Here is a 25,269-nt window from a genome sequence, read left to right on the forward strand (position 1 = left end):
CTGTTTTGTGAGACTGGAAAAAATGGACTAAGTTAGTAGCTTTTTGTAGTCAAGAGAAAGAGAGGGTGATATATTTTGAATTCTGGAAATCTCTTCTTATACTAAAGTAACTGCTATATGAAAATAAATGCATCCACAAGTCTCTGAATTCTCAGATTCTGGTGTTCCAGGTCTCTCTAAGTGTTCAACTAAACTCGATACATTTATCCACAATGTAGTTGTTTGCATTTTAATATTTCATTCCTCTTGTCAGAGTAATAAGTTTGCGCAGGTTTTTTAACCTGTTATATAAGCAAATTGAGGTATTTTAAGAAGAGAATATGTTTTTAAAACAATTTCTCTGAGATTATTTTTCATTGTATAAATATTTAAGCTTTAAATAGTAACACTACAGATGTTAAAGGATGTTTTAGGAAATTCTGAACTCTACTTGTCCCTTCTCTTTTTACCATTATTTGCTGCAGGATTTGAACAAGCGCTTGTCCCTGCCTGCTGACATCAGGATACCTGATGTCTACCTGGAGAAGCTGCAGATTAACAGCCCGCCCTTTGACCAGCCAATGAGTCGGCGTTCTCGTCGAGCATCCCTAGTAAGTGTAATGCACCTGCCTTTCTAGCCAACCTCTCAGGTCTTCAGAATCCATTTAATGCACAGGCCTGTGTTCCATAGGTATATTTCAGCTTCATTCGCACTTTGACTTTTTATTTCTGAACATCAGCATGTACCTGTCAAAATCCAATGAAGAACTTCACATTTTCTTTCATTTTTTTCTGCTAACTTGGTCCGATTGTATTTCTCTCTGAAGGTCTTGTCCTATTGAAATCAGTGGCTAAACTAAACTCCCGAAGTACATACTTAAATCCTTCTGCTTTTTAGAGCAGGGATCTGTTTGAGCAAATAGGCCACACAGTTTTAGGTCAAGGCTGGATCCCCTTGTGATTTAGTAGGAAGGCCCTAAAAGCAGCATAATATGAAGGCAAGTCCTCCTCACTGTTCGTTTTGTGTTTGATAACAATTCTTCCTCAGAATTGTTGTGGAGACAATAGTGGATGTTTTGTGGGGTTTTTTGTTTTCTTTTTTGAAGCACATTTCCTAAAAGAATGAAGGAATAAATCCACATATACCTTTTTAGATTATTGGGTTACTTTAAAAAATAAGTCTTTTCCTTAGAGATGACAGAATGAGGATTCCTATACTGTAATTAAAGTGCTAGAAAACATGGATATTTGTACATATAAATTATGCACATCCCTGGAATAATAAAAACCAAACATTATTGTCTTTATTTTTTTTTAAATTGCTGTGTTTCAGTCATAGTTTCAGCTATCAGTGTTCTTTAGTGTTGCGATTTTAAAGGGTTGCTAGACTGTTACTGACATCCTCAGTAAATTCATTGGTGAGAAATTTGTCACAGAGTAAAACTGAATAGGTTTAGGAAGTGTACATTGTTGCTTTCTTGATTTAATTACTTATTTGCTGAAAAATAAATATGAAAGTACATGTAGTGAAATAGGTTTCACTACAACTGAAACTGTAAAATATCTTTATTTTATTCATTATAAATAATATCTATAACAAAGCACTATTTGAGTTTTATCATGTATTTTTACCCTGAAAGAAAAAAATTAGTGTGCTGGATTAATTAAGCTCTGATCTGCATGCCACCTTCTGCAGGAACAGTATTAAAACCAGAAAATATTTGAGTGAAGCTCTGAAAGTAGTGATGATGTATCAGGCTTAAAAACCCGTGCTAGAATTTTATAGCTCCTTCACCACTTAGTTGCTACTGTAGCATGGAACTGAGGAACAGACTTCCCCAAACCTCTCTTCAGGTGCTGGCAAGATACCTTTTCAGTAGAACCTTGCCAGTGGAGTTAAGTATTTGGGGGCTGAAGGAATTTTTCCTGTGAATCTGAATCCCCTTGCTCATTTAATGGTGACCCCTGAGAGTAGTTGAAGTTCTCTCCTCTTTACCTCTGAGAAGACTGACAGAAAAACAGTGCCCTCTAATGAATGTGGTGTGTTCCTGGAATCAGCTTCCTGTCACAAGGTTGTTTTGTTTCTCCTTTTTAAATGCTTTCACTTTTATGGGGCTTAAAAGTCCAAAGTGAAACCTACCAGCACTGCTGTGGTATGCAGGCATACATTTGCTATGATTTCAAACTAAGCTTTCAAAAAAAGAAACCCAAGGACTGATTACTCTAAAATTGTTATTGAAAGCCTGCTAGTAGACTTTTACTTACAACAGATGAGTATTGTGCTCTGCTTCAAAGGCATGTCTCTTTTCCAGACTTAATAGGAAACACAGGAAAAAGGCTATAAAAAGTACCAGGTGAGGACTTGTTATACTTTAGGTCTGGTGTTCTTCTTTGAAATACAAGAAAAAAATTAATTTTTACAGTAATTGCATTTTGTGTATACATGTGCAGTATTGTATGCACAGTCATTAGAAGTAAAAGACCGTAAATATGGTGCATCAATGTTTCTGTGTAAAGTCAAGATAGATGCATATTGCAGAAAAAGATGAAACAGTTCAAAAATCATTTTGAAGAAAAGATGAAACTGATCTTTGTTTGAGGAATGTAAAACTTAATTTTTCTTAGGAGTGATAAGGAACCGAGACGTAATAAAAAATCTAAACACATTAAAGCAGGTCTTGAAGAATACCTGTCTTCTGTATGTAGGAAATACTGCGTGATTTTTTTGTATTAAAAAGATACTAAGTTTATGCGTCTTAATGAAAAACATTGAGGTTTCTTAGAAATGAAGCTTTTACATTCCAGACTGTCTGGTGACAGCAAGACCAATGGCTATCAGTTCTTCTTTAGTTTCTCCAAGAAACTAAGCAGCCTGTCTTTTTCATTCTAATACCATCTAATACTCACTTCAAGATATGTTTGTTTAAGTAGGTCAAAAGGCACAGTGGAAATATAATATTTATTTTGCTAACATTGTACCTATATCAGTGATATGTTTAAAATCTCACTGGAGTTACAAGGTTAGCAAATACCAACTTCGCTTGTATTTTGAGATAAACAGTTTTTCTTCAACGAGCTCCTAAATATGCATGATGCTAAAGTCTCTTTACCCAGTTCTAAAACATTTCAGTTCTAACACTAGTTTCATAAAGCAGAATTGCTCTTAATGTTATATTAATGTAATTATACATCCTTTTTTCCCTCCCTAGATATATCAAATATGTTTGCAGACAAGATCTTACCCTTAGTTTAGATGTATTTTCATACATGCGTTCTGAAAACTAAGAATTAATCAAACTTTTCTGACCTTCAGATATTGACAATGACATTATTGTCAAATCTTAATACAGTCAGCAGTATTTATGTTACACTGTGTTACCATGAAAGAGTAAGAAACTTTAATATCCATCAGGTTTTTAGGAGCAAATGAACATGTGGCATGTGGATCTAGGTGCTGAAGACAGCTTAGGTTCAAAGGATTGTTCCTTGGAAAGAAACAGCCAGTGAACAGGCTCTTTTGTCACAATGTGTGTTCAGTTGTCAGTAAAGCATAATCCCATGAAGCCTATAAATTTTGGAGTTTGACAGGGTACAGGCTATATGCATTTTGTAAATTGCTTCAAGATTTTGCATGTTTACATGTTTATTTTCAGCATTCTTTACACTGCAGGAACAATAGAAAGCTTTGGTGTAATTGACAGTAGTCTTAGGAGAAAATAACTGTAAGAGATAACCATGTTAAATATGAGAGTAGCAGTGGATTTGAACAGGAAAAGAGTAATGATCTTAGTGTCTTCAGAAATAAATCTGTTACATAGGCAGGCACATCCTTCTGGCTTGCATTGCGGAGCTAAGTTGGTGACAAAAAAAGAGAAGGTGAATAAGTAGATCCAAGTAAAATACACAAAGATTTGGAGTTAAGAGGTATCAAATGTGAACTGTTGAGACAAAGCTGAAACTTGCAGAGAGTGATGTTTAGGGATTTTCTTGCTAAAGTTTTAGTCCAAAAGATGAGCTGTCAGAATGGGAGAGGAAACTTGGAGCTAAGATCTTGAACATAGCAAACAAATAAGATTACTTTGAAAAAAGAAGCAGCGTATGGTTATGCTGAGCAAGAGAAAGGATGGACTAGTTTGAGATTACTTCTGTGCTTTAAGCTGTAACAACCTCATTAGTAGTAATCAGATCAGAAGAGTGGAGAAGACCTAAGTAGGCGTTAGGTTAAAGTCAGGTTTTGGTCTAAGTGTAACTCAGCTCACAATCCCTGCAGGATACACAGTAGACTGTCCAACAGGCTGAGCACTGGGCTTGAATGCTGGGATGCATTTATATCATAATGTGCTAATTTGTTCTTAAAATACCAGAATCATGCCGTTTTCGTCAAGTATTGTCGGGTAATTTTCATAAATGAAGTTCAGCTTGTTCATTAACTGATGTATAAATGAAGTGTTTGGTTTTAGTGATCAATTTGCCATTTCTTTTCATTGCAGTCAGAAATTGGATTTGGAAAAATGGAAACCTATATCAAGTTAGAAAAGCTTGGAGAGGTATGTATAATTTTCTTTTGGAATGATGACAATGTGCTGTTTAAAATTTTGCCTAAGTGTTAACTGAAATTTTCCATATCCTTCAAAATACCCGTTGAATTTATCTTTTCAGTAAATCGAACACATTCAACGAGTAACAATGTCACAACCACACAAATGTTTATGCAAATATAATAAGCAAAAGGAAAAAAAAAGCAGGAAAACTGTCATAGAGTTGGGGAGGAGCAAAATTCCATTAGCAAATGTGCTGTGATCTTCTTACATAGGTTGGCTTTTTTTGCATAGACAAAATCATTCTGTTGATGATAAGAATAGTTAAGTCTGGTGTCCTCCTGGCATGACTTAGGTGTTGAAACACTCATGATAGACTACAGACCAGTGCTTTTAAGGAACAGCCGGTAGCTATGCATGTTCTGGTAAAGAAGCCTGCACACCTGGGCTGGGCAGCCAGCCAGGTGCTGCCAAGTGAAGTATGTAACACTGGATTTTGTCTATCCTTCTGTGGGGGGTGGCAATGTGGCTTTCCCCCTCCACTCAGCCTCTGACTTCCAGAGAAACAGTGGAATTCAGGAGGGGCCGAGTGTCATTCCTGTCCAGTTTGATTGAGGTTGACCAATGGGATTGAAAATGGGCAAGGAGCACTGAAATGGGATATAGTGAACATTGCAGGAGGAGGCAGGGCTGGTCAGGATCTCTGCTGTGAATATTGCAGTCAGTCCTTCATTTAAAACAATTCAATTTCCTGTTACCAAATCTAAGCCTGCCTGATGCACCTTCAAGCCTATTCCTGTTTTCCTATCTCTTGTTACCTGGGAGAAGAGGCTGACGCCCACCTGGCTACAGCCTCCTTTCAGGCAGCTGTAGAGAGTGATAAGATCCCCCTGAACTTCATTTTGTTCAGGCTAAACACCCCCAGCTCCCTCAGCTGCTTCTCATAGGACTTTGTGCTCCAGACTCTTCACCAGCTCCTTCCCTGGACACTCCAGCACCTCAATGTCGTTCTTGCAGTGAGGGGCCCAGAACTGGATACAGGATTTGAGGTGTTGACTCACAAGTGCTGAGTACTGGGGGATGGTCACTTCCCTGAAATTGCTGGCCACGCTATTGCTGACACAGGCCAGGATGTAATTGCCTTTTGGCCACCTGGCCACATGCTGGCTCATATTCAGCTGCTGTCAGCCAGCACCCCAGGGTCCTTACCTTCTGAGCATCTTTCCAGTCACTCTTCCCCAAGCCCATAGTGCTGCATGGGGTTGTTGTGACCCAAGAGCAGAACCTGGCACTCGGTCTTGTTGAACCTCATAAAATTGTCCTCAGCCCATGGATCCAGCCTGTCCAGATCCCTCTGCAGAGTCTTACAGTATTGTAATGATCTAGGGCAGTTTCTGTACCTTCGTTGCTGCTTCTTGGCATTTGTAGGGATTAGTTTTTCGTACTTGTCAGGATTTTTTGTCTTAATTTAACATGCTTTTAGAGTTTTGAATCTCTTGCTGTCTAAAAATACATAATGATGACAAGAAGCTATCAAAAAGAGTTACATGTTTTCTTTAAGGTTGTGGAAGAGTGTGTCTGCAGCCTTTGGAAACATAACTGCAGCATAGTATAGAGATACCCAAGCTAGGTATCCATAGTCAGAGAGAGGCTTTCAGGAGTGTAAATGATCCCAGCAGTGAACTTAGCGAACTTAATGATACCTGATCTGACTTCTTTGGTAGCTCTGTGGTATTTAGGTTTCCATGTAATTTCCAGAACTGCTAAGCATATACATCCCTTGTGAGTTCAGTCCTGTGCTTAAAAAATATTTCTGTGCTTTTACATATGTCAAAAGAATATAATGTAAAAACTGTTCATATCCAAAATGGAACCGATTAGATCCTCAGACAGAAGTTATGTTTTTTTATTAAACTAATGTTTTGATGAAGGAACAACTTGTAAAAGTTCCCTTCTTTTTCCATTTTATAGGGTACTTATGCAACAGTTTATAAGGGGAGAAGTAAATTGACAGAGAATCTGGTAGCTCTGAAAGAAATCCGCCTGGAACATGAAGAGGGAGCACCATGCACAGCCATAAGAGAAGGTGGTAACTTTTTTTCTTAATTCTTAGAATTTCAGATACTTCTAGATTTCTTTTTGACCAAATCACCATCAGTACTTGGAAATAGATAGGCTACATAGGACATTAGTGAAATTGCTATTACTATTGATGAGGAAAATTATAGTCCAGACATATTCAGAGTTTTGTTTCAAATTTATTTTCCTTATGGGGGGTGATTGTGATCTCAAATGCAGTGGGTGATTTAATACTGAATTAGACTGCTGTTAGTAAGTAACTTTCAGGTACTCAGAATACATTTTACAAAATTCCTTCTGTCTGAAATGTATAGGAAATACTTACAAGCTTGTTACTCAAGTGGGTGTTTGGTGTTTTGATAAAATACCTTTCTTATTAACTTGATCTGTATGAGTATTATGTTCTTAAAAATAGCTTTTTTATTAAAAAAACATAGTTTATATGTGTGAATTTAACTAGAAATTGCATTTACTCCTCATGTGTTTTGCACTATTATTGTTCTTCCTATTCTCTCTTGCAGTGTCATTATTAAAAGATCTGAAACATGCAAATATTGTTACATTGCATGATATTGTGCACACCGACAAGTCTTTGACTCTTGTTTTTGAATACCTGGTAAGTGCTTAAACAATTAGTGAGCTTTACATTTTATTTATTGTTTCTAAGAAACAGAAGCACAACAGAATTCTGTACTTTTTTTAAAAATACTGGGACTATTCGAATTTTCTCCTGCATCTACAGTCCTTCAGCTAAAAATGAGAAAAGTGTATTCAGTTCTTAAATTGCTGTAAATTAGTAAATACTGTTGTGATCATTTCAGAGTTTCATTAATAGCAGATAGTGGTGGTCTGCCTGAGCAAACTGTCTACTTGTCCAAAATCATTAACTGTATAAAATGGTAATCACACTGTAGTTCCAATGATATTTTTCTGTTGTGACATAGCTGACTTTCAATGTAATTGGAGAATATACCAATTCTATAAAATACTGTGCCACACATAGATGGAGGAGAAGGCAACAGCAAATAATGTTGCCTGAGACAGTACAGCTTGCTGGAAAATGGGTCTTTCTATCCTCTGGAAAGCCAGGGGTATTTGTGTCCAGGCTTTTGGGGTTTTTATCATTTAATACCTTTTGCAGAAATCTCATTTTTCTGATAATCATTTCAGTTCCAACGATAAGTAACGTTCATGTAATTTGTTGCCCATAATTTTACTGAACCGTGATGATGGTGTTTTAATAGGACAAGGACCTGAAGCAGTACATGGATGACTGTGGTAACATCATGAGTATGCACAATGTAAAGGTGAGTGGTTTTAGTGACAGTGACTGCCTTCCAGCTTTGTCCTAAGAATTTCAGAGAGCTAAATAATCAGGAGCTATATAGTTTAGTTTCTTTAAAACTAAAATAAAGAAATTTAACTTCCTTTTTAGCCTGACTTAGCTACATTTGACATCGGATGGTATCTTTTTGTTTTAAGCGTTTAAAACATTGAAAAGAGATTATATAACTTCATATGTTTTCATTCTCTTTGAAGTTACATATCTAAAATTTTAAAATTCCTTAAAAATAATACATTCTTAACTCTTTTGACTTCTTCTTGTCCTCCCATTATTTTATACTCATTGACTAAGTCTGTAGTTTGGTATATCCTCAAATTTATATATGGACATTGAGGAAAATGTAGCCTCAATCATGAATGTGTTTTTGGGTGCCACTGCCTACCACACAAGTAAGAAATTAAAAATATATATTTAAGAATTAGTGATTTTCATCTTTCTGTTAGTAAGAAAATGGAAATAATTTTCCTTAAGGCCTAATTTGCTTTTTCTTTTAGCTATGGTTGTGGCCAGGTCAAGTGACTCAGTTTCCAATCTGGCCTGCTGAAACTAACTCTGGGTCAAGTGTTATTTCTCTTGTAAGAAGCAGGCTTTTATTTGGAAAACTGGCATAACTCGTTGTACTCTTTAATACTTAGGGCTTTAGAAGAGACCAAACGGAGTACAGTACTGTTGTGAAATGATTTGGTACTCAGGCTAGATATTGGTTACTGTTTGGTGAGCTTTCCCTTTCATTCCGTTGCCAAGTATCTTTAGGGAAAGACATCTGCCCATAACCTACTTCGTTGGTTCCTCTGAGAGTCTGCAAAGGGAAATTCTTTAATCTGTTTCTACTTCAGAGAGACAACCAAAAATCATAATTATGCTTGTGTTTTTAATTATCTGCAAGTTATTAAGCAGTGCTTTAAGCTTAAAAAAAAATGCTGAAAAGCTGTGAGTGAGAACCTGACTCTTACAGTAAGTGTAGTTAGAGAACAAGCCAGAATCTGCTTGTGGTAATCTGAGCTAAGCAGAGGAACTGTTTTTCCTTGTTTGCCTATGGTTTAAGCTATGCTCAAAGAGAAAATTTAAATGGTCAGTACCTTTGGCACTGGGAAACCAGAACAGCTGCTTAGCTGTGGTAGCTCTAGGTGCTTACCTTTTAATAACTGTGGGGGTTTGAGTCATCATTAACATTTGAGAGACCTCCCTGTCATCACTTCCCTCACATTCCTTGGCTAATTTTAGGTTTTTGTGTTTTGACAAAATGAAGGTATGTGTGATCTCTGCAGGTATTAGTGTTTTAACCAAAATTTTGAGCTAATACATGGCGTCCTGTGCATTTCCAAAAGGATCCCTGCTAACTGTGGTGAAGCTTCACAATTTCTGTAGAGCAATCTGCTTTGGATTCTTGACTAATCCTTGCAGTCCCAGTGTACACTACGGAAGGCCGTTGATTTCTATTGAAGTCCTGCTAATAATGCTTGGGGACTGATTACCCCTGCAACATTATGGGCATGAGTAGATGGAACAAGACTTGTTGCTTCTCATTCTGCTCTTCAGAAAAGAAAGCAAAGAGAAAGAAATCAATCCCAGTTCCTGTTTTTCTAGCACAGATGAATCCCATGTCAGCAGACTGAGAACAGATGGATGTAACTACACCTGCTGTGTATTTGTCCAGTTTATGAAAAAGAATTTGGTGGTGTCACTTGGTGCAAAAATAAACCAATATGTTAGAACATGGTCATGTAAAAACATTCTAGTGTTTTTCCTCAGAGGTCCTGTTACATGATGAATTTGTCACATTGTTTTCTGCAATGCTCTGTATTTTTTCATTGTACATTTGATTACCTGTGCTGAGGACTGCTGTGTGGTAAATGCCAGCAATGGCTACCCAAAAGTCCTATGTTCAAGATCAGACCCTTTATACATACAGAAACTGCAGAGTATTTGCAGCAATACATGAAACTTGCTTGGCTGCCCACTGCTAAACCTTTCTTCGCCCCATACTACTTTTATATCTATGTATGTGCCGGATTGATATGCATGACTGAAGTTGTTGCTTGGCTTGCTATTCCAAAGGATTAAAATAAACCTGTGTGTGTCAAGGTGAGGGGATGAATGTAAATACCAGAGGCAGTTGGGCTGTTTTAATAATCCTCATTTACCCATTTATCCATCTTCCCTAAGCTTGTGAATCTATGTGTATTTTTCCAGTAGCCTGCCAAGACATTCTTTATGTAGTTTAGCACAGTTGGATAGAAACGCTGCTGAGCTGCATTTTCAGAAGAGACTCTGCGGCAGAAGGGAACTTGAGTATATAGTCAGAGACAGTTATCTTTAAAGACATTAGTGTGGGGAAGAGAAGTGGTAAATGCTTACTTTAAAAATAAACAGCCCTGTGTTCCTCTTCAGTTAAACTGAACAAATTGCTCTTAAAGTCTTTGTTGTAAAGTACGGTGTTAAAGCAGTGCATTAGCATAAAAGGATTTTAAATCTTTGAACAATAATGATGATGTCCAGAATTTGCTCATAAGGAGAATAATTCACTTTTTGAGAAGTAATTTTGTCCTGCTTTCAGTACTTAACTCTCCAGTGCCCAAATGGGCTGTTCTAGTCATGAGATCTGTAGATTAACATTGTTTGTCTAATTTATATGAATGTTCTCTTTTGTAGCTATTTTTATATCAGATTCTTCGTGGTTTGGCATACTGTCATAGGAGAAAGGTGTTACATCGAGATTTGAAGCCGCAAAATCTACTAATTAATGAGAAAGGAGAACTGAAGCTTGCAGACTTCGGTATGGCCTGAAATTACTCTGTAATAACTTTCTTTTTGTCTCAGCAAAGGAAACTAATTTTGCCTTATAAAGGAGAAATGAGTACCTTGGGTCTGTAGTGAATTTGGCTGTTCTCAAATGGAAAATGAAAGTCAGTCTTTTACAGGGTATAATCAGAGTCTCTATAGGTAATACTGTCACTCGACTTGCAATTTGAAAGTAGTCTTAAGCTTCCTGTGAAATTGATACTTAGTCAAATCCCTAAGGTGGAGCTCACATTGCTTCTCCTAACACTCCACAGTCACTCTAAAGCAGGGTAACCATGACAGGAGAGAGGAAGGGCTTGTTCATGTGCTAAATTGTCAGGTGTTATGCTGTCAGTGATACACCAAATTCCTTGGGATTTACAGAAGAGTGGGGCATTCACATTTTCCTGTTTCCTCCTGTGTCTGGAAGATCCTTTGAAAGTTGTGCTCTGTGCCTCTGATTTTACCCCGTCTGTGTGAATGGAAGTTGCTCAGAAGATTGCATCTAACATGATAGACCTGAATTTTATTAAAGATATTGCTGACAAATTGACAGTGTTAGGATGGAAAACCCCTGCTGATCCAACACTTATTTGGTCTGTTTCCATCATTTAGTTATTTGTTTGCCTTCTGCCTTTTGCAGTGTAGTTTTCCAGAAACAGTGTAGGTTTTTGCAGCAAGGAGTTGTCGTATTGATCTAATGCTATACCAATTTAATGGAATTTACAGGATTAGTCTAGGTTTTGATCTGTTTACCTTTCTTCTGTGCTTAAAAATGCTGACCATGAGATTGCCATAAATACCAAAACGCAATCACAAGTTGTAGAAATCTATTTATTAGGGCCTTAAATAACATTAAGAGACAATATTTAGCAAGTATAATAAGGTCTTTAAAATAGTTTGTCAGTTTCATACAAAAAGGATTTCAGCAAGCTGTACATGACTCTTCATTTCCCTTTTTATCAAGGATTGGCTAGAGCAAAGTCTGTTCCTACAAAGACCTATTCCAATGAAGTTGTCACATTATGGTACAGACCACCTGATGTTCTCCTTGGATCTTCAGAGTATTCAACTCAAATTGACATGTGGTTTGTATAGCTTTGTCTAATTTAAATTTTTGTTCTGAGTCAAGTTGAAAAAATGTCAACTTTGCTGTTAAATAGTAACATTCAAATACTCAACCTTTGAATTTTTATAGGCTGCAACTGAGTTGGATTTTTAGGGAAAGGATTGTTAGACTGGGAAGATGCTATTATTCCTCTCTGAAAATGCAGAGTACTTTCTAATTTCTCAGAGTAAGCAAGCATTAGGCCCACAGTATTAGGGAAAAAAACAGCTGCCTTTTCCTAATGACAGGGTAACATGGTATTTTACCATGAACTTTAATAAAATTGATTAACGCAACATGTGAAGGAAGAGGATGTAATATAGCTATGACACAAGTTTTGTTTAGACTTTGACAGCTCTTCTGTTGCTACACATCTGTCTAAATATTTTAATAGCAGGGCGTGGCTAACAACCAATCATTTGTTTTAATTGAAGAGAAATCCCAGAAGCCTTTATGAGCTGAAATTACAGGGTTATTGCTGCTTTATCTTTTTCTCTGTCTTTATAAAGGGGCGTCGGATGCATATTTTTTGAAATGGCATCAGGAAGGCCTCTTTTTCCTGGTTCAACTGTTGAAGATGAACTGCACTTAATTTTCAGACTTCTTGGTAAATGGATACTTTTAGCAATGTTAATGTTAATGCACCGTGTTTGTATGAGAACTGTAGAACAATATTATATATTGCATTGTAATCAAGGTTATGAAAAATGATTCAGCTGAGTGTACAGCTGAGGGTGCACAATATGGGCTTATTGAATGATTTTTTTACCTTTCTCCTTTAAATTACAGGATTAAATGCTTTTTTATGTCAATGTTGTTTGTTTCCATTTTTTAAGTTGAATTTGTTACTGCTTCTAAATGCAGGAACTCCATGTCAAGAAACATGGCCAGGCATTTCTTCCAGTGATGAATTTAGAAACTACAACTTTCCTAAGTATAAACCACAACCTCTCATCAACCATGCACCAAGGTACTTCGTGTTTTATTAATAGAATATATGCATCCCTGTGGCTTTGCATATTCCTAAGTGGGAATGCATTTCCAAGTACAATCTGCTACTGAATAGTGTAAAACTATTCATCAGTTGTGTAACTGTGGGCAGATGATAATGCAGAGCAGAACCTGGTACTGTGTGATTGCTTTCTCTAATACCATTGTAGGTACCACAGCTCCTTAATGACCTATGGAACAATAAACTCTGATTAATGATATCTCCATAGTAGGAGAATTCACACAGCATTTCCCAAAAAACACTACTTCTCTTCTGGTTATATACTAGGCCTAGGCCATTTGTTAAAATGGCCAGGTTTCCTGTAATCATTTTAAAACCGTAATGACGAAGTTGAAGGGTCTGTGCAGTTATTATAAATAAACTTAATAACAAAGACATTTGTTGTTGACTTTGAAGAAGAAGGTCTAACATTGTGTCCCTCTAGTAAATGAGTATTATTAAGCTTAAAAGAAATAATTTAAAAAATTCAAATAAATGATCCATGTCAAGCTAGTAAAAGACAATCCAAACTAAGGATTTGTGTGTCCCCAGTGTTTTCCAAATAGTCTTGTTCCTCGATATTAGGACTCATGTATTCACATTAACATGAATAAATGTAGTTTGGATGAAAGCATTTCCATGTTTAGATATAGTTTTCAGGTTTGATACCATTTAATGAAGTCAGCTCCTCTGCAGTTTTACTTTAATAAATACAATTCCATAACTGTTTTAATTTTTTAAAATATTTTTCTTTTTAGGCTAGACACGGAAGGAATTGAATTGATAGCGAAGTTCCTTCAAGTAAGATGTGCTTTGTGGCTTTACTTTATAAAAGTGCAAGTTTCAAGTTTTAATATATTATATACAAAATGTATTAGAAGCCAGAGTATTTAGATCTATCTCAAAGTGGAATGTGCTGCTGAGTCTGTTGTGGGTGAAAGATGTGGGAAGAAGCCAGTCTAGTGTGAGAATTAAAGAACTGATGCTTGTTTTTTTTTTCCCCCAGAACCGATTTCTTCTCTTACTACCTTTTGTAAAAATAGAATTATTCTATTAGCCCTGAAAAAACTAAATCTCTTGTGAAATACGGTATTAAACCAAAACTTTTATCTAAAAATGCTAGATTTCTTTAATGATAAGCTGAGTTTAGTACTAAAGAAGGAGTTCCTAAGGTGTAATATTACTCCTTGATGTTGCAACTGTATTCAAAAGCTGAAGTGGTATGTGGGTTTTATCTTTGAATCTGTATTAAAAAGGAGCTGGAAGCAAGATGGGAGGCCAACTCTTGCATCTTTGAGTAGATGCAGCACTGTAACTTGCTTGTATGCAGCTTTTAAATGTCTGCAGCCTTGTCCAAAATTGCACAGATGCCAAGCAGGAGACATCTAATCATTGTGCCATCTATAAATAAAGAGTAGGTGTAGTTTTGACCTGCATCCATTTGCAGAAGTTGTTTTTACTATTTTAGTGATCTTGTTACATGTTGGCAGTACTGATTCTGATACAACGTTAGATTGTCATGTATGAAATGAAAGTAATGAAAAATAATTGTCTTAGTGAATTATGGGAAATATTGAGCAAATAGAACTCTTTCTCCCTTTGATGAAATCACTTGATGCAAAGAGATTTTTAATGGAAGCCAACACACTTGTATGCTTTTATATTAATAGTATGAATCAAAGAAGAGAATTTCAGCAGAAGAGGCCATGAAACATGCATACTTCAGAAGTCTTGGAACAAGAATACACACTCTGCCTGAAAGTAAGAGGAGTAGAAAAGTAGCAGACTGTTGTTAAGATAGTGCATTAAAACTAAGTACATGGTGTAAGGAAAAGCTCTCTAATCTATTAAAGAAGTCTGATATCTAGAGACTTATATATTTGTGAATTGAAAACATTTTTTATCTAAACTATATAATTAAGAATACAATTTTGATCAATAAAACATAGTTTTACATTTGTATATGAATTAATTTCTTTGTTACATTTCAGGTGTTTCAATATTCAGTCTAAAAGAGATTCAATTGCAAAAAGATCCTGGCTTTAGAAATTCCACTTACCCAGAGACCGGTATGGAAAGCTTTATTTTTTCTCATGCTTGCTAAAAGAATGCTGTGCCAGAGGCATTCGGAATTGAAAATGCTTTGTTAAATTGGTTTGTGTGAATATAGTGTCACAAAAATCCAGAATGATTTACTGAGATTCCTGTAGAGACATATAAGCTAAGTGCACAGAAAGATGTGAGTTTTACAAGGGATGGTCAGGGACTGCGAAGGTGAGAACTTTTCGGAGTTCCAAACCAGTACCATGTGGGGGTGAACGGTGGCAAAGTGAAAAACCAATGCAGTGAGCGCCGTGAAAAGAAAGATGCTGATGTTGGGTGAAGCACAAGGGGAGTTGCCTTGAAGTAGGACAAAGATCTTGGTAATAACTTAATACTCTGTTGTGCAAGCGCTTCGGTTTCTTACCATGGTCCGTGTTGTGTTGCAGGACATGGGAAGAACAGAAGGCAGAGCATGCTTTTCTAAAGGGGGCAGTGCAGAGTCAAGGCCAAGCCTATCCTGTCGGTCAAGGACTCGGATCCGAAGGCAGTGCTTTTTCTTGGTGGACTTGGAATCGCAGTTTGTCTACACTGTCCTCTTAACAGTGGAGTCTTTTTATTTCCAACCTGCAAATTATGTTTTTATATTTGTTGTCACAGTGTGACAATTTTTTGTACAGTTGGTTTTAAGGTCTCCTCTGCCACTAGAGCCAGTAGGTTACAGCTGTTGATGTAACTGTAGCTGCAATTTTTGTGCAGGACTGAGAAACACAGTGCATTATTTATTGCGGAATCATTGCTGCTAAATAACTACTGTCTGTATAGTTAACACAACAGTTCCATGCCTGAAGAAGTTGCAATGGCTTTATAATATGTGAATGCATCTGTTTCTCTTGATAAAATGTTCTACTGCTGCAGGGCTTTTTTGTATTTCTTAAACTGCAGTGTTTCCTGGAATGTAAACATAGCTTTGCTTGGCTATAGGTGAGCCATCTTTAATGCTCTAAGTTCTTGGCACTTAATTCCTTATTTAACATTGGAAGTATGTGTTGAAATAGTTGAAAAATTATAATGCATATTATGTTTTTGAAAAGCACATGGTGTGAAGGTTGATTCAAACAAGTGAAAAGTAACTATGATTTGCTCTCAGATCCTATGTTAGTTATTGATGAATTAGAGCATGGAGGCTGGACATTTTGTCAGGCTTACTCCAGCATAACATATTTGCACATTGTTGTGCATATGGGGCCTGCAGAAACAATAACTTTTTTACCTTGTTTTTAACTTAGAAATACAAATAGTAAAAAGACAATTCGTACATGTTGGACCCTGGCTTACTTCTTATTACAGAGGAACAGGACAACTAATTACACAAACATGGGAATAATGTCACACTTTTCCCACCTTGTTGGTCTCCCATTTGTGCATTATTCACTTGAAATCAACTGGAAAGATGCAAGTTTGTACTTGAGAAGAACTCACTATGCTAACAGAGCTTTTACAATGGGAACTTAGAGAGTTTTTCAGATCTTAGATGTTACCTGTTTTCCAGAGATAGTAAACATATTACTACTATGCTTATGCATCTCAGTGAGTATCATAAGTACACCCTTGGTGATGGTTACAGTATTTTTAAGCATTTGTGTTCACCTTTATGAACCTATTTGTTTAGTGCATCTTAAAGAGACTGTAAATCTTTATTGGTATATTTTGAAATGGTCATGTAAATCTTTGGCTGGTATACCATGAAAATAGTCATAGGTAACTTAATTTTTCCTGACATTCACTGTAAAACGTTCAGGGGTCCTACCATTTCTGTTCAGGAAATCTCGTAGTTTATTGTTATTTAACAGTATTAAGTGAATTTTTGTATATTTCATTTTAACTTTATTTGTGAATAGTGATTGTGGCATGTTTGGGGGTGTTTTATTAATATTTCATTGATACTAGTAAATTTGAATTGGGATTTTTTTTTTTATTTTATTTTCTGGAAGAGAGAAATTCATGTGTAACGGTGACTATTGGACCACTACTGCTTTTCAGCATTTGTAAACCGGTTTTACGTTAAATCTTGTAGACCTAACAAACTGCTGTTATTTCTAACTGACCGACCTGTATTAATATTGTACTTTTGAAAGTATAAATATTATGTGGAATTCTTTGGTTTTGTTTTGAAATTTATAATAACAAAAGCCCTGTGTTGTTAAAAATACAGACTAAGTGAACTTGCGGTTCTTGGGGCATTGTTGGCAGTGTTTAGCAAGGTCCATGTGTTGTGGGAGCCCCCAGGGTCACCTTTGGCTGCTCCTTTAGTTCCTTCAGTGCAGTGGCAGTGAAAGTGACGTGACTCATCCGTGACTGAGGCTGCTCGGGACCTTCTCAGTAGCGTGGTCCAGAGTGTCACTGCTGGTGAGCCAGCCCCGCGTGTCACACGGCCTGGGAGCATGACACGAGCCTCGGACACAGGCGCGGGGCTCCCCTGATCCCAGCATGAGCACTACATGTGTGGCAGAGGCACAGTTGGCACTGATGACAAACCTTGTCCTGAAATAGTTATTATATATTTTTTTATAGTTGCTATGGATCTGATTTAGATTTTATACCAATTAACTTTGTAGGAAATACATTGTAGATGTGACAGTGTTGAAGAAAGAAGTATCAGAAAAACATCTCCTTTTTTTACAGAAGTAGTGAAGGTAGACGAAATGTTCACTGTGGATAAATGTGGGATTTAGCATTTCTAGAACAGTAATACTTCATAGGTCATAAAAGAACAGGTAATAATGTGACACTAATTAGTAAAGGACTTAAAGGTTTACCTGGTAAAATGAAGTGCATTAATAAACTTAGAAAGGGATCAGCCGGAGCTAACAAAAGCATGTTCCATTTTAAGTAGGAATTCAGCTTTTTTGTTACAGATGAAAAGATCTTCCATAAAATTAAAGCAGTCTGTTTATAAAGAAATTTTTTCTAAGGACCTACAAGTGAATCTGTGTTCTTTGTTAGGAGGTAGCTTTAAAGAACATATTTAAGAAACTTGGCATCTGTGGTCAAGCCAGTTTGGGGCTTTTAAAAATTGTCTATTACTGAAATTCCTGCATCAGCAGAGACAGTTCTGTGGCAGTTGCCTCTTTGGGGCAGTAGTCTGCAAGTCTGAAGTTGCTGGGCATCTCTGACATCCTTTCTATGGAATTCGGTGCTCTGCCTCCTGTCCGGCAGAGTCAGGTACTACGGCCTTGGTTTCACTGTCCCCAAGAACTGTAGGAGTGTTGGCCTTTTTGAGAGAAGACCTCAAGTGTGGCAAAAACCAAGCAGAGAGTCGGTGAAAGTGGATGGCTTTCAGTGTTTGGTATGACCACCTTTGCTTGACGATGAGCAATCAGTTAATGAGAAATGGCCTGCAAGTCATGGCTGATTTTAAGTAGTTATTTTTAGATGATACCTGATGTGTCCCACCTAGCCCAGGGTAGGGATGGCAAGGTGTGGGTGTAGGTGTGTGTCAGAGTCAGGTGGGCTGGAAGCCAGGACAGAGGCAAGTGCTGGTGATGTGGTTGCATTCACGTGCAGGTGAAGGTTGAAGGGGAGAGGGTGGGTGGAGGATGGGAATTGACAGGACAGGGTTGGGAGAGGAGAGGGGCAAACCAACAGCTCAGCAATGCTCTAGTGGAATGTGCATCTCAACATGGCTGTGTTATTTTTGTGCTGCTTTACCACAGCATTCAGTAGCCAGAGTGTATCCCTGAATTGGGCAACAAAAGTTAAAATAAACAATTATTAAAGAATCAACATACTTTGTATTTGCAAATCATTTGAAAAACTGCAAGGTAGCGTTCTTGGGGCTGCTTGCTTGTTGTTTGTGCATGAGTTTTTCAGTGCAATAAAGGTACATGGTTTCTGTTCAGCAATGTTAAAATGGAATTAGGGTTAAGAATACAATTTCATTATTGAGGACAAAATATATGAAAGCTATGTTGTAAATATCCCCAGGCTAAGTATTATAAACCCAGGAAATACTCGGAATTAAGGTCAGACTTGAAAGAAATCCAAACAAATCAGAGTATGGAAATGCAGAGCCATAGCACATTGTGACACTGAAGAGAATTCAGAACTTGCCTTGTCTGTGACATGATCATTTTGTCTGGTCACTAATGAGCAGAGTTCAAATAATTCATGCACCTTGTTAGCACATTTCAGTACCTTATTTACCTTCAGAAATTTTGGCTTTAAAACAAATGTAACATCTCTATGAAATGCTTTAATTTTGGGAAGGAACTTGAATGCTTACTTTATGCGGTTTGGGGGTTTTATTTTTTCAGAGGTTGGGCTGTTAGAGATTTAATGCTCCCATTTGGCCTTTGTGTTGTTCAGCAACATCCTTGTGTCTCACCGGTATCCATATCATACCAGTCTAGGAGATGGGCAAGGGCAACAAGTGAAATTGTGAAACATAAAGGAGGTGTGTAGCAGTTGGAACATTGTAGGTAAGCTCTGACTGTACAGGTGGGATGATTGTGAAAAGTATAAAAGCCAAGCGGATATATGGACTTTGGAGTTCCTACCATGCACCTTCTTCATCTGTGGAGTTCAGCTGCACAGAAATCATAGTCCTGTTCTCAGCCATAGTGGGAACCTGTTTTCAGAACTGGGATTAGAGTTCAGCTATTCCAGATTGGTTTTTTTAATCTCTTGTATGTTACTTTCACTGGGCAGTACTGTGCCTCTCTCAGTAACAGAGTAAGATTGATGTCAATGGAAAATGTGAACAACTTCTGATTATTTTTGCATGTTTTCTAAAATCCCTTGACTCGTTTAAGTTCTGTAACTTTTGAGCAAACTTAAACTGTGAATGCAGACATACACACATGCTACTGTGGTAAATGACTGCTTCATTTATTGTGCTGGCTGCATCCTCCAAGCTCACTCAAGAAGCAGGCCTGCCTGAGTGCATCACTTTCATGGTCCTCCTATTGAAATACAAGTCTTACTTGGCTCAGATGCCCTGCCTTGAAACACATTTTTCCCCAGAGAGCTATGAAATTCCTTCATTTGTTGCAGTGGGATCTTTCTGCTGATGGAATTACCACGGCTGTGGATTGCAAACCAGCGAAAATGCTCTTCCCTGTCTCTTCTCCAGCGTGCTCTTGCAGAGCACCTCCCTGCAGGCTTTGCATGGCAGCGTGTGCGCTGTCACCTGCCCCTCCTCTTTCACACCCTGAGTTTGTTTTTTCAAAGACTGTTTTTTCCTTTTTTCACTGTCTTGTTATGTGATTTGCAGGAGGGGGTAGCTGGCCTGGAGCCATGTTAGGAATAATTAAGTTTACATTTATGCATTTGCACTTCTTGCAGAGTGAATGTGAACTGATGGGAATCTTTCACAAAAGAACTCCAACGTATCCTAGAATCCTCTCTTCTAGGGTGCTTTCTTCAAATAACAGCCCCCACCCAAGGCAGGCCATGCTGCTGATTGCTCCAGAGTCCTTGCTTGAGGTTCAGTCTGCTTTTTTCATTTAAATAAATTCATACTGCTTCTCACTCGTGCTGTCAGTCTCTTTGCCCTCAAGAAATAGGTTTGTCTCCATCTGTGTAGGCAGAGCACTCACACATTAATTGGTAAGAGCAGTTACAGTTTGGGACTAAAACAGATTTTAAAAGTTGTAGTCTTCTGATGACTTTGGAGGGATATGCTTAAATCTGAGGCCTGTGTTTGTTTATCCTACAGGATATACAGACAGTCTGAAGATCAGAAGGGAATAGTTATGCCCTTACATAAAAGACTACCTGTACTTACTGTGCCTTTTCTAAGTTCATTTGGGTGTCATGATGGCTTCTGAAGATGTTTCCTGTAGGCACGAGATCACACAGCCTCTTAATGCAGAGATGTTACGTTAAAATTAACCCTATGGTCTTGCTTGAAAGGACCACCTCCCCTTTAAACAGAAATCTTAGTGACAGTTCTTCACTTCTTTGGTAGGTATTTCAAGATGGGTGCGTGCCTGTCTGATAATAACCCACTCTGTACAGTAATGGGAACTTCTTGTGTATTGCTGAAGCATGAATAAAGTGCAAATGTTATAATAAATCCCCCAAGTATGATCAAATTGCAGTTACTACCAAGAATACTGAAGTGAGAATAAACTCCCATTTTGTTCCCCAGGATTGCTGGCTTGGAGGCTCTCCATGCCACAGAAACACTGACACTTCCACAGTATTTATTTAAAAACATTTATTTGATTTTTCTCTACAGTTAAAAAGATACCTGTTAATAAAATTCAGTAGATTACCAATAGAATATTGTCTTCAAAGCACAAGGCACAACAGTCTAGTGTTTCATGTAAGTGTTAGACTTGAGAGGCTGGACTTTATTTGCATAAATACCTCCCAAAAGCAAAATTTTTTGTTTCACATTATTGACTGATTTAGAAGGCAGATTTTGACAGCCTATTTTTTTTCAACTGAAAAGTCAACTAGCAGAAGATGTGCTCTCTTGCTATTTTTATTCTCTCAAAGATGAGAAGACAGCACTCCTTTGCACTTTCGGTGTCTTCCATTGTTTTATTGGATTCTCCCAGATCCTTTCCAGTAATTTTTTGAAATAGGATTTTGTCCCAGAATTGTTGCTTTCTGCTATCTTTAAAAAAAGTCCAAAATCATTTAAGGGCTGGAGGGAAGCTGTGGGTGTGTTGAGCCTTTTGAGAAGAAAAAATTCTGCCTTATTAATAGTAAAACCTTGGAAAAAAAACCCATGGGAATCCGGGTACTTCCAAGAAGCTCTTCTCTGTCACATACTCCCTCCTCTCATGGTCAACTGGTTTTTTGCAGTGTAATATTCAACACTAGTATGTTTTTCATCTTTACTTTTTAAACTCATAGTGAGGAACACTGTCTCCATGCCGGGTTCTCCCATTAGCTACAGTGGCACGTACAAGACAAGACCCAATGCTGCTGTTCATGCCTTATAGGTGTAAGTAGGTATTCATTTTAAATTTTTAGGTTTTTTTAAAATGAGGCAGGAGTCAGCTCTGTAGTGTGAAATAATTACCTCTCTGTAACTTTGGTATTGAAAACTGTTCCATGTACCTGGGAGGAATGCATGGGAAGAGAAATGTTCGGTCTGCGAGCCCGTGTGATTTATCTCCACTAACGTCGCCAGTCCCATCAGTTACACACTGCCCTTTCTTCCAACCTATTCTGATTTTACTTTGTATAAAATTTGCATTCACTCATAAATTTTGCATAGGTTCATGTTCTGTTTTTGACTCGGGGGTGGCACGTCTTGAGCTCTTGAAATGCTGAGTCGAGCAAATGATGTCCCAGGTGCTTCATTTGTTCTCCTCATGTCTGGCATTTAATTGCTGTGTTTATCAGCTGGTACTTACATGGATACAGCAGGTTTGTATCACTGCAAGTGGAACTGATGAGTCATTTTTGGTTGTGACACCCAGGAGCCTGAAGAAAATTCCTGCTGTCTTTTGTCAACCACCTCTGCCCCAAAAATGGCTTTTCAACATCAGAGCTGCATTAATAAAATGTTTATTTAGCACCTTTCAGGTTGAAGGATCCAAAAGCACTTTACAAATAACTACACACATCATCACTGAAATGCATCCAAGCAGAAAATCAGCAGACAACTCACTGCATACATTTCAAAAAGAATGGACTGTGGCCAGCTGCTCGGCCAGAAAGCGAAGTAGAGGTTTGAATGACCTGTCACAAACAGGAATCAGATTTGGGGCTGGCTTTTAGGGTCTCATCTGAAAAACCAACACAGTAAAGCTGCATTCAAGCCAATTTAGCCACCTCAGGAAACTGAAGATTTGCATCAGCCCTGCCAGGATTAGAGTCTGTGGTGCCAGGGAGTCTGGCCTAATCCTAACCTGACATTTAGATGACTAAGCCATCCCCTCAAGGTAGAGGACATACCCAGTAAGTCCAAGTTGCAAGTATATAGTAACACAGTGCTGTTTTTTCATCCAGAATTCATCTGTTTATACATAAACATCCCACATGTACAGTCTCTGCCTCTTTGCAAGCACCAGGCATCAATTTACAGACCTGTAACTTTTCCAGCTTTGGGGGAAGGGGAAATGTGACCTTCTGAGCTTGAGTAGCTACAATAGTCTTTCCAGGGAAGTAGTACAAGGCACTTGGCACAGCTGAATAAAGCACCTGGAGGTTATCAGGAATGATCCTCATTCCCTGGGTGGACAGAGATTACCTGCACTCTTTCCAGCTGTAATGGTGACAGTTCATGAGAAGTACAGGCCAAATAAATTGTGAGCAATGTCTCCTTTTCCACAGAAGTACTCTCAAATGCTGGAAACATGTCATGAACATACACAGCCCAGTTCCTCCCATTTGCAATTTGACAGAAGAACTTGGGCATAAATGTGGCTTTGTTACTCTGAACTACATCTGGCTGTAACATGGATTACGTTTTTCACTTCAGCAAAGAAAAATTATAAGGCTATTTTTATACAATTTGAAAGCACTTAATACAAAGTTACATTAATACACTGCATCATATGGCCTAGCTGTGGAGAAAATACTGAAATACTACCATAGGGCTGTTCAATACTAGTTTTTTTCTTTCAACTTTTTATCTTAATACTAGAAAATATATAAATCATTTACATGACTTTATGCAAAAGAAGGCACAGCCGGTTATAGTTTACACAAGCACAATGCATAATATGCAGAAAAAGGGATTAAAAAGAAGCTTCACATCCCTATTAGGTACATTGTTGCAATCCATTACGAAAAGTACTTCATCAACAACAGAAGTGTTCAACACTTGAGAGCTATGATATAAAAAAATTATAATTCATTTAATGCATAACAGATTTATATATACTTTTATATATAAACACTGTTGAAAAATGCTAACATAATAAAAGTAGATTATCCATGTAATGAAAAGTGCAAACCAAAGTAATAAAGGGTTTCACAATGTCCTTCTCGTGACACAGGAAAAACTAGCCCATAGGAATGAAGTGTTAAATCCACCAATACGTCCTTGGTGTGATGAGGCATCATCAGGATTTCTGAGCATTTGGAGGAAGCAGTACTGGTGAAGAGGCTCTGTCCAGACTGGGGAGTGGCACTGGTATGTGACCATTTAGCAGAGTTGGAAACTGTTAAGAGGCCAAAAGGTAAAAATCACTCTTTATCTCAAAACATTCAGCCCAAGAAGCACATGGATTTAGCATTTGCAAATGGCTCCAGATGGTTACAAGAGTTGTGATGTCTATACAGTAAGACATATATCAAATGCTTGCATCAGCCATTAGGAATGCAAAATAGAGGACAAAACCTGAATAATTTGTAAATGCACGAGGATATAAAAATCTGTTTTTGGCCACTTTATATATAAAAGTTCACATAATACATTTATCATCACCCTGGGAAAGTGAACACTACAGAGCAGTCTTTGCCATCCATTCTGCTTCCAAAAATGTTCTTCAGTCTACATTCTATTAATTACAGTACATCCTTTTTGTCTGTCTTTTATGCAGGAAAGAGTTTGGCAAAAGTGAAAGCTGAGATGTAGTTTTAGGGCAGAAAAAGTACAACTGGGGGTACAAAGCATGGGGAAAATTACTCTCAAGTAATTACAGTTTCTGCATTCACTCAGAACCTACAAATGAGCTACGCTGGGTCATTCAGCATGCAAAGCACAATGTATTGTCATTTAGATTAACCTGCTGCTTCTGAAGTACTGTGCAAAAAAACTTATTCAATACAGAAGCTGTATATTCCTAGTTCATGACGGTATCATGACAGCACCTTGCCTGCAGTGGTGGGTATTGACTAGTTCTTAACTTCTGACCTGAGAAAAAGTAAAGCAAGTAGGTGGAATAAACTTGCTGCAGCATGAGGCAGGAATTATCCCAGTGGTAGATACTGATCTGGCCTCGAGGCCCAGCTCCATGAGCTGTGCTGGGTTTCTGTTGGCTTGAGGGAGACAAGAGCTGAACTTTAAGCATCTGATGTATTTTTACCCCTTATCAGATCAGTCCTTGGACAGACAACTGTGGTAACCACCCCCTCCACATGCATGTAATAACGTGCTCGTAACAAGTTTACTCTTCCATCAGATGGTAGTTGGTGATTCCTGTCTGCCCCACTCCGTGTAAGGCCGGGCCGAGCAGCGTGGTGCTGCAGGGGGTCTGGCACCGTGCTCCTGGTGTGGCCCGGACTGGCTGATACCTCTGCTTTAACCACACCAAACCTCAGGAAATGCTTCCATCACTTCTGCCAAGATTCATTGAAACACTGAACCTGATTACAAGCTCTTCCCTGGGTATGCATGGAGTGTGGGCTGGCCTGTGCAGGCAGCCTGAGGAGAGCTCTGCCCTGGCGCCTACACTGGCTGACCCATCAGTTCTCAGTGGGCCTGACTGGGCCTCAG

The 25,269-nt window shown here is 38.0% G+C and overlaps 2 protein-coding genes across 3 annotated transcripts in view; one reads left to right on the top strand and one right to left on the bottom strand.

The window, feature by feature from the left end:
- The window catches only part of CDK17 (cyclin dependent kinase 17), a 92,240-nt gene extending 73,593 nt beyond the window's left edge, over positions 1-18,647 (top strand). For both annotated transcript variants that reach the window (XM_048302114.1, XM_048302116.1), the window contains 13 exons: positions 465-590; positions 4,470-4,526; positions 6,489-6,603; positions 7,118-7,212; positions 7,841-7,903; positions 10,594-10,717; positions 11,690-11,810; positions 12,340-12,437; positions 12,695-12,800; positions 13,580-13,622; positions 14,492-14,582; positions 14,813-14,890; positions 15,311-18,647. In XM_048302114.1, coding sequence (XP_048158071.1) covers positions 465-590; positions 4,470-4,526; positions 6,489-6,603; positions 7,118-7,212; positions 7,841-7,903; positions 10,594-10,717; positions 11,690-11,810; positions 12,340-12,437; positions 12,695-12,800; positions 13,580-13,622; positions 14,492-14,582; positions 14,813-14,890; positions 15,311-15,348 — 1,155 coding nt within the window. In that variant the 3' untranslated portion in view covers positions 15,349-18,647. The remainder of the gene's footprint in view (positions 1-464; positions 591-4,469; positions 4,527-6,488; positions 6,604-7,117; positions 7,213-7,840; positions 7,904-10,593; positions 10,718-11,689; positions 11,811-12,339; positions 12,438-12,694; positions 12,801-13,579; positions 13,623-14,491; positions 14,583-14,812; positions 14,891-15,310) is intronic.
- Positions 18,648-22,375: 3,728 nt separating this feature from the next.
- The window catches only part of ELK3 (ETS transcription factor ELK3), a 35,841-nt gene continuing 32,947 nt past the window's right edge, over positions 22,376-25,269 (bottom strand). The window contains exon 5 of the mRNA XM_048302117.1: positions 22,376-23,992. Coding sequence (XP_048158074.1) covers positions 23,894-23,992 — 99 coding nt within the window. The 3' untranslated portion in view covers positions 22,376-23,893. The remainder of the gene's footprint in view (positions 23,993-25,269) is intronic.

This window comes from Corvus hawaiiensis, chromosome 4 (genome assembly GCF_020740725.1).
Source record: "Corvus hawaiiensis isolate bCorHaw1 chromosome 4, bCorHaw1.pri.cur, whole genome shotgun sequence".
Lineage (NCBI taxonomy): Eukaryota > Metazoa > Chordata > Aves > Passeriformes > Corvidae > Corvus > Corvus hawaiiensis.